General features: G+C 32.6%; 1 protein-coding gene across 2 annotated transcripts; it reads right to left on the reverse strand.

Moving 5' to 3' along the window:
* Positions 1 to 2,720: 2,720 nt before the first annotated feature.
* Positions 2,721 to 8,541, reverse strand: LOC134259797 (uncharacterized). 2 transcript variants are annotated; one of them, XR_009990416.1, is made up of 5 exons: positions 8,369 to 8,541; positions 7,031 to 7,834; positions 5,039 to 5,111; positions 3,919 to 4,666; positions 2,722 to 3,845 (listed from the first exon to the last, which is right to left on the reverse strand). XR_009990416.1 is itself a non-coding variant. In XM_062742399.1 (4 exons), exons 1-4 carry the CDS (start codon positions 8,409 to 8,411, stop codon positions 4,081 to 4,083), a joined length of 1,506 nt encoding a protein of 501 aa, XP_062598383.1. In that variant the 5' UTR covers positions 8,412 to 8,541; the 3' UTR covers positions 2,721 to 4,080. The 2 variants fall into 2 exon arrangements, 1 of the variants encoding a protein (XP_062598383.1); XM_062742399.1 differs by having other exon boundaries at positions 2,721 to 4,666.
* Between the last annotated feature and the right edge of the window lie 5,923 nt (positions 8,542 to 14,464).

Consider the following 14,464-nt stretch of genomic DNA (forward strand, 5'->3'; position numbering starts at 1 on the left):
CGCAATCCCTTGTTTCCGTCCACTGCTCTAGAACTCACATCTTTGGATTTCTCGAATTGAGAGCTCATAACTGTGTTCTTCTTAAGGGCAAGATTGACTGAAATTCATATATATTTTTCATTTATAATTAAAAAAATAGTTTAAAGGAGATTAAGTTTGCTTATATTTGAATAATTAATTATGCATAACAGATGAGAAGTTTGGAAGAAAGAAAGACAGACAGGCAGAAAGACAGAGAGATAGAAAGAAAGAAATAGAAGATATAAAGATACTTACCGTAACACAGAAGAGGAGTAAGTTCCATGAGAATGAAAATGACCGGTATTAAAATCGTCCTTGATGTCATTTCTCTCCTTGCTGCAGACGTTTGCAATTCTTAACTTATTTAAAAGAGATCGGTAATAATTAAAGGGCACAGAGTCAGTCACGTGAGTAAAATAATGAACCAATATATGTTAGTTCTATAAATAATATAATTTATATCATAACTATCTCCATAGTTACATTTTATTTAATATAAAAAAAGTCAGGAAATTAATACGATATTAATACATGTATTTTTGATCAACTTAATTGTTGAGGAAAGAAAGACAACTCTGTTAAAAGAATGTCGTTTTTGTCACTTTTCATCTCTTGTAATACTGTTTTAGAAAAAGAAATGAACTATGTACATGTACATTGCATAAAAGATTTACGAAAATAAATTATAGTCAACGGCTTATGCGGTTAATTTAAGAGGGCTATATCATGTGAAATATTTCGGTTTAGCTTTCTTCATATTTTACTAATTGCTAAATAATCATTTATAAATGTTCACTTTAGTTAACTTCTTTGATATGTTTATTTATGTATGTACTTTAATTAATAAGTGTGTGTTTTAGTAATCTGATAGCAAAATGCACTCTTGAAGTCACAAGGTTGTATGCAATGATATTTTGTGAATCATTTTAAAGTAAGTAAAATGCAATTGGATTGAAATTCAAAATTCCTTTCTAATTTTTTTTATTTGTCGGTAACTTTTTCCAAGACCAAAAATTTTCCTCATTTCTTTTGCAGAATAATTTTCTGAATTGAGGAGAAACTTTTTTTGAGGTTAAATACAAGCCATTAATAATTGTGGGTAATGATTTATCAAAAGTTAAATAAAATTCAATGTGTGTTATCACAAATTTGTCAAATTTTACCTCCTGGATAAGAAAAATTAAAATGCTATGAATAAAACATTTCATTAATATAGGTAATAAGATGTATAACACGCTAATTTTAAGGCTTTTTTAAGAATGGAGAAAAAAAATATGCTTGATTTTCAACATCTTTATATCAACATGTAAATATTTTTATGCGCAAAATTCGAAGGAAAAAAATCTCATCAAGCTCCAAAAAATTATTTTCGAATCATTTTTTCTTCAGTAAGTTATTATCGCAACACAGTTATTTTCTGACCTACAGTTAGTAAATGTCGTCACAATACGGAGTTTGGAATAAAAGTAAAATTAAAGTACATTTATCGTAATTAACAAATAAATAATTGTAAATATATAATAACATGCAGATTCAAAACTTGAGAAAAAACTGAAAATGTTTTACTTACATTTCCTAGATTTCCTTAACAATCTAAATATCTGATTTCTAATGCCAAATGAATTTATTTTTTGTTTTTTCCTTTCATTCCCACGAATGTTTAATTCTTAGTTTGTAATATCAATGCAATTTTTTGACCTATTCATTTAAATTTTTGAAATGATTTTCTTGTAATTTACCGAAATTTAAAACAATTCTTGACATTCATGTTCATTGAGACCATTATATGATTATAGATTGTTAAACTTGACATGCGATAGGATTAGTGAAAATGACTGCGAATGTTGTCGTTAACTGCAGACGTTTCTAATTATCAACTGACGTTAATTTGTTTGGTTCGACTTCGTCTCAATCCCTCTGATATATTAAAGATTTTTATGTTTTGTTTTGTGACAGCCTCGCTAGTTGTCTAGGAGTCGGTTGATTTTTTCGTTATAAATTATACTTGCATTTTGACCTTCTTTCATATCTTTTAAATGTACAAAGAAAGTAAAAGACCACATAATGATTACTTCTTAATGGAGGAAGCATAGCATTTGTTAATGTAGGGGGGGGGGGGGGGCAAAAAAAAAAAAAAAAAGAAATCAAACTCCTTTTCGTCGGGGACAGAAGCTTCAGTATCATTTTTTACTCAATCATACAAACTACATTACCCTTACATGTATTTGACTCTACTGCAAACAAGAATGTGTGTTTTGTGGAGGGGGGGGGGGGTAATTAACTTTCAATGAACATTTCCCATAGTAAAAAGTTAGGTCTGAAAATGGAAACATGTCCTTCCCCTCCTAATGCCACGTGCCTGCTTTTCTTTTAGATTATTTTTGTCAAAGTATTCAGGCAGATATGAGTACATTATAGTAAGCAACAAGGAATCCAGATGTGAAAATGTGTATTAAAATATATGAAAATCTAAAACATTCCTAGGAAGTAAGTTAAAAAAATTAATGCAACATCATATACATGTAGCAAAGCACTTATATATGTATTTTTAAATCATGCTGTATTGAGAGGAAGTTTCTTATTAGTATATTTTTTTTCAATATCATACGGAAGTCAAGTTGTAAAAAATACCCATTGTTACTTTTCTTTTTAAATACATTCCTAGCAAATATGAAAACCCACTACTTGATATTTAAATAGTTTTATTGACTCACATTTTCAAAAATTAAAATATCAACTTTTAAACAAAACTTACAGGTCTTCAACAAGACAAGCTCATCGGTTAATGTACATGTTTATTTTCTTCCCTAAATTATTACACATGTGACATCAACATAATAAAATAAAATCATTGTTTGAACATGTACGTTACTAACACTCACTCTCCTGCACTTTCTTTACAGCCGGAAATCAAATTTACATTGTTTTTATCATCATGATCTAAGCGTTTTACTGGCGCGGGCACGTCATGTGCATTTTTAATGAAAATGAATCATAAGGATCAATGTGATGTTTCTTTGTATTTTTTTAAATACAAAATATTATTATTCACATAAAATGAATGGGATGGGGCAGCAGGCAAAGCCTATTTAAGCCCTCTTTCTTTGTATGCCCGTAATGCATGTGGCTTTGATTTAAGCGGAAGCTGATGAAAGGAAAATATAAAATAATTAAAATTGAATTAAAATTAATTAATTCTAAAAATGATAAATTATGAATCAAAAAAAAGAACACAAACAAATTAACAGAAACACTTTCATTCACGTTTATAAAACATTGTAAATTAAGCATCCCTTTTATATAAGAAGCAGGAAGTTTATGAAATTAGTGTATTGATTGTCCTAGATATACGTTAACTTCCTGGTAAACCGTAGCTTGAAATGTTTAACTGGTAATGTATACGTTAATTTGAACCTAGGAGAAAGTCCATAAGAAATGAGTTTGTATGCATGTTTGAACCAATTTTAAACCTTTCTATATTTCAAAAATTACGTATTACGTTTTTCTATTCATTGTATTACCAGTATTTGATATTTGGACATAGATATAAGCAAAACAAATCCCCAAAAAACTGAATTAAGTCTTATTATATTCAAATACAGTTTTTTTGTGTTTTGTTTCCTTTTTTGTAACAATATTATAACACCCCCGTCCCCTCCCAAAAATAAAGCTTCGACCACATAACCTGGGGGGGGGGGGATTTCTGTCCTCTAAATATGCACAGAAAATATCCAATCACAGAAAACTTGATTTTTTTTGTCCTATATAAACACATGCATTTTTTTGAGGAAGAAGAATAAAATAGAAAAAAAGAAATTGCGCTTCTGGATTAAGAAATAATAAAATCACACGCTCACACAACTTTATAAATCCATGTCATTTAAATTCATATTTGACAGGTAAAAAAAAAATACAAATTGCATACAAAAGGACATGAGTTTCTTAAATCTAAAAAAGACAATTACACAATTGTAAAGGTCTTTTAGAGAAATCGTGTACATTTTACACTTTCCCAATGTAGAAGTACACACGTTAGTTTTTTATCTAACATCATTTTTATCAAAGCTCAGAGACTTTAACACTTTTTCTTTGAGATTCTTGAGGAAGAGCGTTTGGAGTTTCAGATTCCAAAACAAAATTTGTCATTGGCATCGAACTATCTTCCTTCACTGCAACGTCAGACACGGAATTGCTATTCACTGTCTTTTCACCATTCCCTACTTCCGGTAAACTTTTATCTTCAGGGTTAACTTGACGCTTGTCATTATTCTTCTCCCCCATTTCCGGTTCCTCGTCTTCTTCTTCCGATGAGTCATCGTCGGAAGAATCCTGTTTATCCCCAACATTTTGATTCCCAGATGCGTTTAATTCATCCTCTTTCTCGTTTTTGCTAGTGTGAAAAGTGGTTATTTCTCTTGAGCCAAACTCATCCGTTGCATGATCCAATAAAGCTACGGTCTGCAAAGCCTCGTTTTCGGGTGTGGGAGATTCGAGGTCAATCATAGATTTGTCCATGAGAAACTCCCCTGGTGCGGATGCGTCATTTAGATTTTCGAAATCCAGTTTTATGTTGCTTGGAGAATGTACCGTCGGTGTGAAACCGGTGTTTGTGTTTATTTTCGGATTTTCTCTGGAATTCGAGCGTCTTCAAAAGAAAAAAAATACACATCGCTTTACATCAAAAGTTGTAACTCGAAAAATTGCCAGAACAAACAAAGAACATTATGAACGAACTGCTCATTTACCCATCAGTAACTAGTTTGAAATCAGAATTCAACAAATATACTTAGCTTAAACATGTATTCTTAAGCATTAAGTAATTGACAAAAAAAGCTTAATAACACAATTTTACTCTTCCGCGTGCCTGAGAAAGAAATTCATTTAAATATGTAGTGTTCTTGTACAAGAAAAATAACTTTTTTTCTCATTTTATACACGGAATAGTTTAAAGGGAAAAGAAAATAAAAAGATATATTTGATCTTATTATAAGAAATAGATAAAGACAAATATACAAACTTTCTTAAGATGCAGATGATTATCAAAGCCGAAATCAAGATGAAGATGACGACAGTAACCACAGAGACTGCAACTACAACATAAACAAAATCACACGATTACTGGCAAATCAATCATGTGACTCTTAGAAATACCAATCACATTATTTGCTTAAATGCTTCTTTTACAACAATAGAATAAAAGTAAACAAATCATAAGTTAAGAAAAATTAATCATGTGACACATTTAAAAAATGCATATTCCCTTTTAAATACCAATGAAGGAAAAATTAAAATAAAAAAAAACATAATTTGGTCAGAAACTGGGTCGCACACTATCTATTATTTTATATACTTGATCAAAAGACTGAACATACATAATAAGCAACAAATGAGGAACAGAATGGCCAAAAAGATTAAAACAATTTATGATTGTATTAATGCTAAACAATTACACAGGTAGTGAATTTGTTTGTTTTTAAATTTCTTAATCAAAGTAAGTAAATGAAAAAATATTAAGTTGAAGAAACACTTATTTATAAGCATCGTTTCGTAAATTATATAGTTGGTTTCAAAGCATTGTCCACAAAATATAATCTATCATTTTGTCAAATTCTAACTTATGTTTTTTATACTCTGTGAAGGGTCATTACATACAAACTAAAAATATTTCATTATTTACTGATCATAATTGGAAGCACAACGGGGTGTGACTAATTGGCGGGGGATGTCGATCATTCATGTATGGCCGAATCCAACCTTTCATGTTTTAGAGGTTTACGTTTCATCTGACTTGAAATTGTTTAAAATATACATTTTAGCTGAAATACTATTTGCTATTTAAATATACTCTATTTCATTTCAAGGACACATCCTAATATGAATGATTCTGATATTTACAAGTCAAAATTTATATGAAAAGTGATCACATTTTAGATGTGTCGATACATGCACTAAGTGTAGTTTCCTTTAGAAAGTAACAATTTAAGTAATTTCCTTCCTTTTTAAACACAACCGTTCAAGGAAAGAAAAATTTTTTTAAAAGAAATCACAATTTTATACTTTGGTTGATTTTATTTAACACAATCATCGCTGATTTACATCGATATAAATGTAAGGAGATTTTGATTTCATTTTGGTTAAACAGATGAATGAATTTCGACAAAATGATTATCTCTGTATGTGCATATCGTGGATACCCTTATTTATATTGAATACATATATTTAATGAGGTACATGTTTACTTGACAGCATCAGATGTTAGGACTGGGTATTATTTTGTTGTGTGTCCATTGTCAAAGGGCGTGCTACACAAGAGTTTCTTTCGTTACGAAGAGGCACATAAAGCTGCTGTAGAAAATCTAATACATTGATTTTTAGCATATTCAGACTTCAATATACAGTGTGTACTAAAAGTAGTAAAAGTTTAACGTATACTTGGGGTTAAAATGAAACTGAATTTACTTTCTTCTTCCATGTTTATGGAAGAAGTGAATAATTTCAACAATGAAGGAAAAATGAAGGGTATTTCTCACCATATGCCTATTAAAATAGGGAGGGTGGGGGGGTGGTGGGGGGTTAGGGCTTGAGTGTTCCAAATTCTTTCAGTTCCAAATTCTACAAATACACCACTGAATTAAACTAACCTTTATTTGACTTAACTTTATCGTAACTTGGGGCCATTCTATTGTCGTATGATCTGGACAAGGAAGGGTTAAGGGGGATTAGACTTGTCCCCTCCTAGTTAGTTTTTCAGAGTATAGCATACCTACTATAGACTATATTTGTGCACCCTTTATTAAATTTAAACAATATTATGGTTAATTTGTCAAGGGATTTTATTTGGGAATGGTTTCCCCAAACTGAAACTGCTTAAACAATCCTGCAACCAGCTCATAAACAAACATTTCAATACAAAATTTTTATGGTGGAAAAAAAAAAGAAAAGAAAAAAAAAACATGGACCCTCTAATTGACGTAAGCCTGCTTAGTACTCATTAACCTGAGAAATATACCTGTTGTGGAGACATCGCCATGATCCTTGCTTTCTCCAGGGGCTAACTTGACTTGATCATGTGTTGATTCCGCCATCAATTTGGTCGTTGTTATTTTTGATGACGTCATCATAGCTTGTGTAGTTTTTATGGAAGTGGACGGTAAGACCTTAGGAACAGTGGTTGTACTAGGTCTTTGACTTGTTTTTGCTAAGGTTGTTGAAATAATGACCCGAGTGGTTGTGGTTGGAGTTTTTGTCGAACTGTTCATCATTTTCATTGTTGTCGTTGTTTTGAGACTTGAAGACACATTACTCATATTGCCAAGTTGCTTTGTTGTTGAGATGGTGCTTTCATTGTAAAATTTCACAGCTTGAGTCGATGAAAAAGTAGATGTTTGATTAGTTGTAGTTGTATTACTTGTTGCCGAGGTATTACCACTGATTGTCTTAGTTCTGTTTTCCATACTCACTAAACCGGTCATTTGGGTTGTGGTTGTTAAATTGACCAAACCATTCTTGGTGCTGGACACAGATGAAAGCAGTGTTGTGTTTTGTGATGAAAGGGTTGTGTTTTGATTGATTGGTGAAACTGTTGTCGAAGAATTCGACATGTTCGATGTAATATTATTTGTTGACGCAAGACTAATAGTTGTTGTGGAAACCGGGGTTAGTATCGTAGTACTTCCTGTCGAGTTTGTCGAGTTCTGAGCAGTCGTAGAAAATGGAACTGAAGCATTCGATGTTAGATTGTTTGATGGCGGCATACTTGTGGTTGAAAGGGTTGTAGATGTTGTGGTTTTTCCATTGCAACACAATATCAATTCTAGATAAATAATATAATAAAAGTATAATAACAGGTTTTAAACCCTTTTGAATACTATTTATGTTACATGTTTGGAAATTTCAGGGTAGCACTGCAATTTTAATCCATTGCTAATTTCAAAAAAGTATTTCCAAAATAAAAAATGAAACAAACGTCTATTTTTATGTAAGTTTTAAATTGCACTTCCTTTGTCTTCTCGATTTGTCCTCACTACGTTAAAAAATTATTAAACTGATATTTCTAATTCGCATTGTACATGTACCATATAGCGATGTCAAACCGCATGAAAATAATCTTTTTTTTTTCAAAACAACCCCCAAGCCTTAAGTATTTTTAACTAATTTGTTTAAACATTATTTGATATCTGATTGGGGCATATAAGCACTTTGGATGAAATAAATGAATGGGTGAATCAAGTAACATTTTATCTATCATAAATCAAATGGAATTCTTGAATAAGCATACAACATTACAAATAAATAAATTATATGATATTAGTCATTAAATTCATAAAATAGTAAAGAAAAATCTTACCAAAAATGAATTCGACAGTGAGGATAACCTTCACATTTCTCATGTTGAATCTTCAATTTTTAGTTTTCACAAAAGATACTGTACTTTTTTTGATAGATTAAGACGATGAATATTTTATTTCAACAAAAAATAAAGTTAAATACAAGGAAAACACTCTTCATTCTGACACACAGACTTTCTTCTTCCGCACTCGCCGGAAACCACTAAAAGTCATATCATCAAGCTGCTGAGGGCGAGTTGCCTTCTTACCGGAAGCAAACGTTGAAAACCGGAAGTAAACATTTAAAACTGGCGACTTCATCTTTCTAATTATTTTTTTATTATATATATATTTTTTTGCCCCTTAAGGGAAATTGCTGTTTTTACTAATATTTTACGAATATCATTTATTTATTTATTTATTCATTATGATTACACATTTTAATGTTTACTATAGAACAATTTAATGAACAAATAGATGTAGTAAAACATATTTTGTTCCCGTATCTACTTTAAATAGTGCTCTAACAGTGTTTGTTTCATTATATTTGTATAGTTTCCATTTAAAAATCATGCGTATTTCCTGTGTTAAAATTATTTACCATTCGAATTTGAATCATTTGCAAGTGCCTTAGTTAGAAACAGCATCAAAAGAGAACCTAGTACTTATCAGAAGACACGAGATCGCATGAAATTCACATGATTTATGGCTTATATTATAAAATACACAATATTGAGAGAAGCTGAGAGTTAGCTAAGTGAGTATTTTTAAAAGGCTTGTGAACTGCTTAAATGTACACCTGATGACCATGAGTTTCTGAAGCTTTGACTGCTTTTGGTCCAAGTCCATCTCCTTAAACGAAGAAAATGCATGCGGTTAGAGACCAGAAGAGCTTATGCGATAGTAATGAGTCCGGCGACCGTCCGTCTAGCTGTCTGTAAGAAATTTTTCAAAATGCTACTCCTCCTACAATTTTGGTCTGATTTCAATATAACTTAGCGTAGACGTAGACAACAATAAGATACACAATTCTGCGTATCGGTTTTTGATTTCAGTGAACGGTGTTGCCGTTGTTACTAAAAAATAGAAATTTCAGTGAAACCGATTTGGTCTGATTTCAATATAACTTGTCACACAAGTAGACTACACTAAGATACATAATTCTTTTCATCGTTTTTTTTTTAGTATTTCGATGAATGGTGTTGCTGTGGTTACTAGAAATAGAAATTTCTGTGAAATTGTTTCAAAATGCTACTCTCCTACAGTTTTGGTTCGACAAGTAGACTACACTAAGATACATAATTCTATATATCGGTTTTTGATTTCGATGAACGGTGTTGCCATGGTTACTTGACGTAGAATTTTCTGTGAAATATTTTCTAAATACTAATCCTCCGACAGTTTTAGTCTTATTTCAGTATAACTTGGCACGCAAGTAGACTACACTAAGATACACAATAAGGTATATCGGTTTTCGATTTTTATTAACGAAGTTGTCATGGTTACTAAACAGAATTTTCTGTGAAATTGTTTCAAAATGCTACTCCTCCTACAAATTTGGTCTGATTTCAATATAACTTGGCACACAAGTAGACTACACTAAGACACATGATTCTCTTTATCGGTTTTCAAAATACTTTCAAAATACTACTCCTACAGTTTTGTTCTGTTTCAATATAATTTTGTACAAAAGTTGACTACACTAAGATACACAATTCTATTCATCATTTTTTTCGGTTTTGATGAACATTATTGCCTTGTTTACTAAAGATAGAAATTTCTGTAAAATACTATCAAAATGCTATTCCAAATACAGTTGTCCCGTGGGGATCCGGGTTAGAATAGGTCGTCAGTACCCCCTTGCTTGTCGTAAAACGCGACTAAATGGGGCAGTCTTTCGGATGAGACCGTATAAACCGAGACCCCGTGCACAGCAGGTGTGGCATGATAAAGATCCCTCCCTGCTCAAAGGCCGTAAGTACCGAGCATAGGCCTAAATTTGCAACCCATCATCGGCAATGGTGACGTCTCCATATCAGTGAAATATTCTGGAGAGGGACGTAAAACAGTATTCAATCAATCAATCAACCAAATACAGTTTTAGTCTGATAATGATATAATCTGGCATGCAATTATAGACTACACTAAGAACATAAAGAGACTTAATCAAGGATCATTATTATTTTCATTGCTGCTGTAAAGTTTCATTCCCCAACTGCTACTTTTCTCTTCCTTTGTTGTAAATAAAAACTTGTAGAGCTTCAGTCTCGACAGAAACTTCTGTTTTTTAGATGAAATACCTACATGTACTTTACAATTGTAGAATTTGTTTACTATTCATATTGCTTTAAAAGTCACTGTGTTGATTATCATGTTTGTCTTTGTTTTTTCCATGACAGAAAGCTTCCAAGTTGGTAAGTTAAACATGAAACTTATTTGTATATTGTTTCATAAGAGATTTTTACGTGCACACTTGTTAACAATTACATGTCTATAAGGTGTTCGCTGCTACCGTGTTTAAGGTGTAACTTTTACTTACATGATACATGTAGAAAGTAAGCATGAAGATTTTTGATTTGATGTCTATTCGTAAGAAATTTATGAATTTATGTCATGCACTTGTAATAGGTTGATATCTTTAATGTGGTATTGGAAGTTAAAAAGTTGCTGTGATTGTGACATGATTTTTTTTTTGGACATTAAATTTTGTACTCTTCAATAACCATACATTTTGTTTGATCATTTTTCTAGTAATTAATTTGAAATTTTGTGATTTGATAGTAATGTGAATTACATATTTACTTATTTACTAGGGTACATGTACAATATTTATTGTAAAAATGTCTACAGCGAACCTATGGCATTTATTTCATAATTAAAGTGATGGTAATTTGTCAATCGGTGAGTGTGTGTTTTATGTGTAGTACCCAATGCCTAGACATGTTTTCTATATATTTACGGTACATAAGATAACATCACATCACATCAAGTTCCTCTCTAAGAAACTGAATCAAGGATATGCATTTACAAGGGAGGTAACTTTTCTATGAATTTGATGATAGTGAAGTGCAATGGCTACATGAAATATATACATTTGACATAGTCAAGATCATTGGAGAAGTTTAATAATTGACCCCTACCTGTGAAACAGGATGAGTCTACATGTTTTCTCTGAGTTTGTTAATCTGTCTGTCTGTCCGTTTAGGTGCCTGTCTGTCCCTCTGTCAGTTGTTCCACATGGATTTGGAACCGCTTGCAGATATTTAGGTGGTTTCTGGTATGTGATTGTTAAAAGAATACATGCCTTTTTTTTCGATTGCATGATGTAATCGATCGATTGGATTGCGTGATAATTTGCATAAAATGCTGAAGGGGTTTACATGTATGCATAAAGATATCACGCAAGCCAATCGATTGATCATTGTCATGAAATCAAAAAATCTGACAGTTAAAATAATTCCTTATATTTGCATACTCTTCATACCGCCAATTCGCGTGCTAGAAGCCCCGCTTCTTGTCTATATATTTTCCGCTCTGCAACGAAATTTTTTTAATCACGCCTGTTGATGAACCAGTACAATGATGAGGAAATAAAGTAAATTAACTATTTGTAATTTTATCTCGGACAACGGCATTGGAAATGTAATATATAATTTTCTTGATCAAGTTTGAATTTTGTTTCGCTTACTTGATTTTGACGGCATTGTGGCATTTTTATTTTTTTTTTTATAATATTGTTTAAGATTAGTTTGTGCTGTATTTTTACACAGCGGTGAGTTTTTCCCTTTGGTAATCAATACGTTTTCTTATTGGTTTTAAGCTCACCTGAGCCGAAGGCTCAAGTTAGCTGTTCTGATCAAAATTTGTCCGTTGTCTGTCGTTGTCGTATTTGTTGTCGTTGTCGTCGTCGTAAGCGTTTCACATTATTTTCTTCTCAAGATCCACTGGGCCAATTTTAACCAAACTTGCTGCAAAGTATCCTTGGGTAAAGGAGATTCACGTTTGTTCAAATGAAGGGCCATGCCCTTTTCCAAGGGGAGATAATTATGAATGAGAGAAAAATTAATGGTATTTTTAAAAAAACTTCTTCTCAAGAACCACTGGGCAAGGAAAGATGAATCTCATTTGATATCATCCTCAGGTAGTGAAAATACAACTTTGTTCAAATCTTGACCCCCGGAGCTAGGGTGGGACCAAAATGGCCGACCCAAGTTTTACATAGGAATATATGGAAAAAATCGTTAAAAATCTTCTTCTCTAGAACCAATGGACCAGGAAAGATGACACTCATGTGGAATCATCCGCAGGTAGTGTAGATTCAGGTTTGTTCAAATCATGACCCCTGGGGCTAGGGTGGGGCCACAATGGCCGACCCAAGTTTTACATAGAGATATATAGAAAAAATCGTTTAAAAATCTTCTTCTCAAGAACCAATGGACCAGGAAAGATGAAACTCACATGGAATTATCCTCAGGTAGTGTAGATTCTAAATTTGTTCAAATCATTATCCCCGGGACTAGGGTGGGGCCAAACTGGCCGACCAAAGTTTTACAAAGGAACATACAGGAAAAATCTTTAAAAATCTTCTTCTCATGAACCACTGGGCCAGGAAAGATGAAACTCATGCTGAATCATCCTCGGGTAGGGTAGATTCAAGTTTGTTCAAATCATAACCCCCCGAGGATAGGGTGGGGACAAAATGGCCGATAAAAGTTTTACATTGGAATATATTAGTAAAACTTTTAAAATCTTCTATTCAAGTACTTCAAAGCCATGCTTAGTTATATTTATATGGAATCATCCTCAGGTAGTGAAGATTCGATTCTGTTCAAATCATGACCCCCGGGGGTAGGTTGGGGCCAAAATGGCTGATCAAATTTTATCATAGGAATATGTTTAAAAAATCTTTAAAAATCTTCTTCTCAAGAACCACTGGGCATGGAAAGATGAAACTCATAATTATGGAATCATTCTCAGGTAGTGCAGATTCAAGTTTGTTCAAATCATGACCCCCGAGGGTAGAGTGGGGCCAAAATGGCCGATCAAATTTTTTTCATTGGAATATATAGGGAAACCTTTTAAAAGTACTTCAAAGCCATGCTTAGTTATATTCATAGGGAATCATCCTCAGGTAGTGACGATTCAAGTTTGTTCAAATCATGACTCCCGGAGGTAAGGTGGTGCCAAAATGGCTGATCAAAGGTTTGCATAGAAATATGTTGAAAAATCTTAAAAATCCTCTTCTCAAGAACAATCCTCTTCTCAAGAACAACTGGGCTAGGAAAGATGAAACTCATGTGGAATCATCCGCAGGTAGTTTAAATTCAAGTTTGTTCAAATCATGACCCCCGCGGATAGGGTGTGGCCAAAATGGCCGATCAAAATTTTAAATAGGAATATATAGGGAAAATCTTTAAAAATCTTTTTCTCAAGAACCATTGGACCAGGAAAGATGAAACTCATATCAAATCATCCTCAGGTAGTGTAGATTTAAGTTTGATCAAATCATGACCCGCAGGGGTAGGGTGGGGCCAAAATGGCTGACACAAGTTTTACATAGGAATATATACATGTAGGAAAAAATCTTTAGAAATCTTCTTCTCAAGAACAACTGGACCAGGAAAGATGAAACTCATGTGAAATTATCCTCGGGTAGTGTAGATTCAAATTCAAAACCATGCCTAGTGATATTTATAGGGAATCATCCTCAGGTAGTGAAGATTCTAGTTTGTTCAAATCATGACCCCCTGGGGTGTTAAAATTTAAGCCCCCCCCCCCTTCAGTAAACTTTCAGTTCTGATCTGATATGTGCTTTTTCCTAGCCAATTGCTCAGGTGAGCGATGTGGCTCCTGGGCCTTTTGTTACACACTGTTTCCTTTCCCGTTGGTGCATTCTATACGACTTGACACCCTCATCAAATCAGCAAGTTTTCTTTCGACACAAATGAAAACTCATTGTTGGTATTCATATTGCCATTTATTTATTTATATACTCAAGCAATTTGGATATGTCAAAACGAGGAATTATTGAGTGAAAATTACTCAGTTTTAACGTTGTTCTATGACCCAAATTTTGCTCTTCTAAATCTTTATAATTTTTATAAATATGAAGATAT

This window comes from Saccostrea cucullata, unplaced genomic scaffold (genome assembly GCF_032062105.1).
Source record: "Saccostrea cucullata isolate Sc308-1 unplaced genomic scaffold, CSIRO_AGI_Scuc_v1 ctg940, whole genome shotgun sequence".
Taxonomy (NCBI): Eukaryota; Metazoa; Mollusca; class Bivalvia; order Ostreida; family Ostreidae; genus Saccostrea; species Saccostrea cuccullata.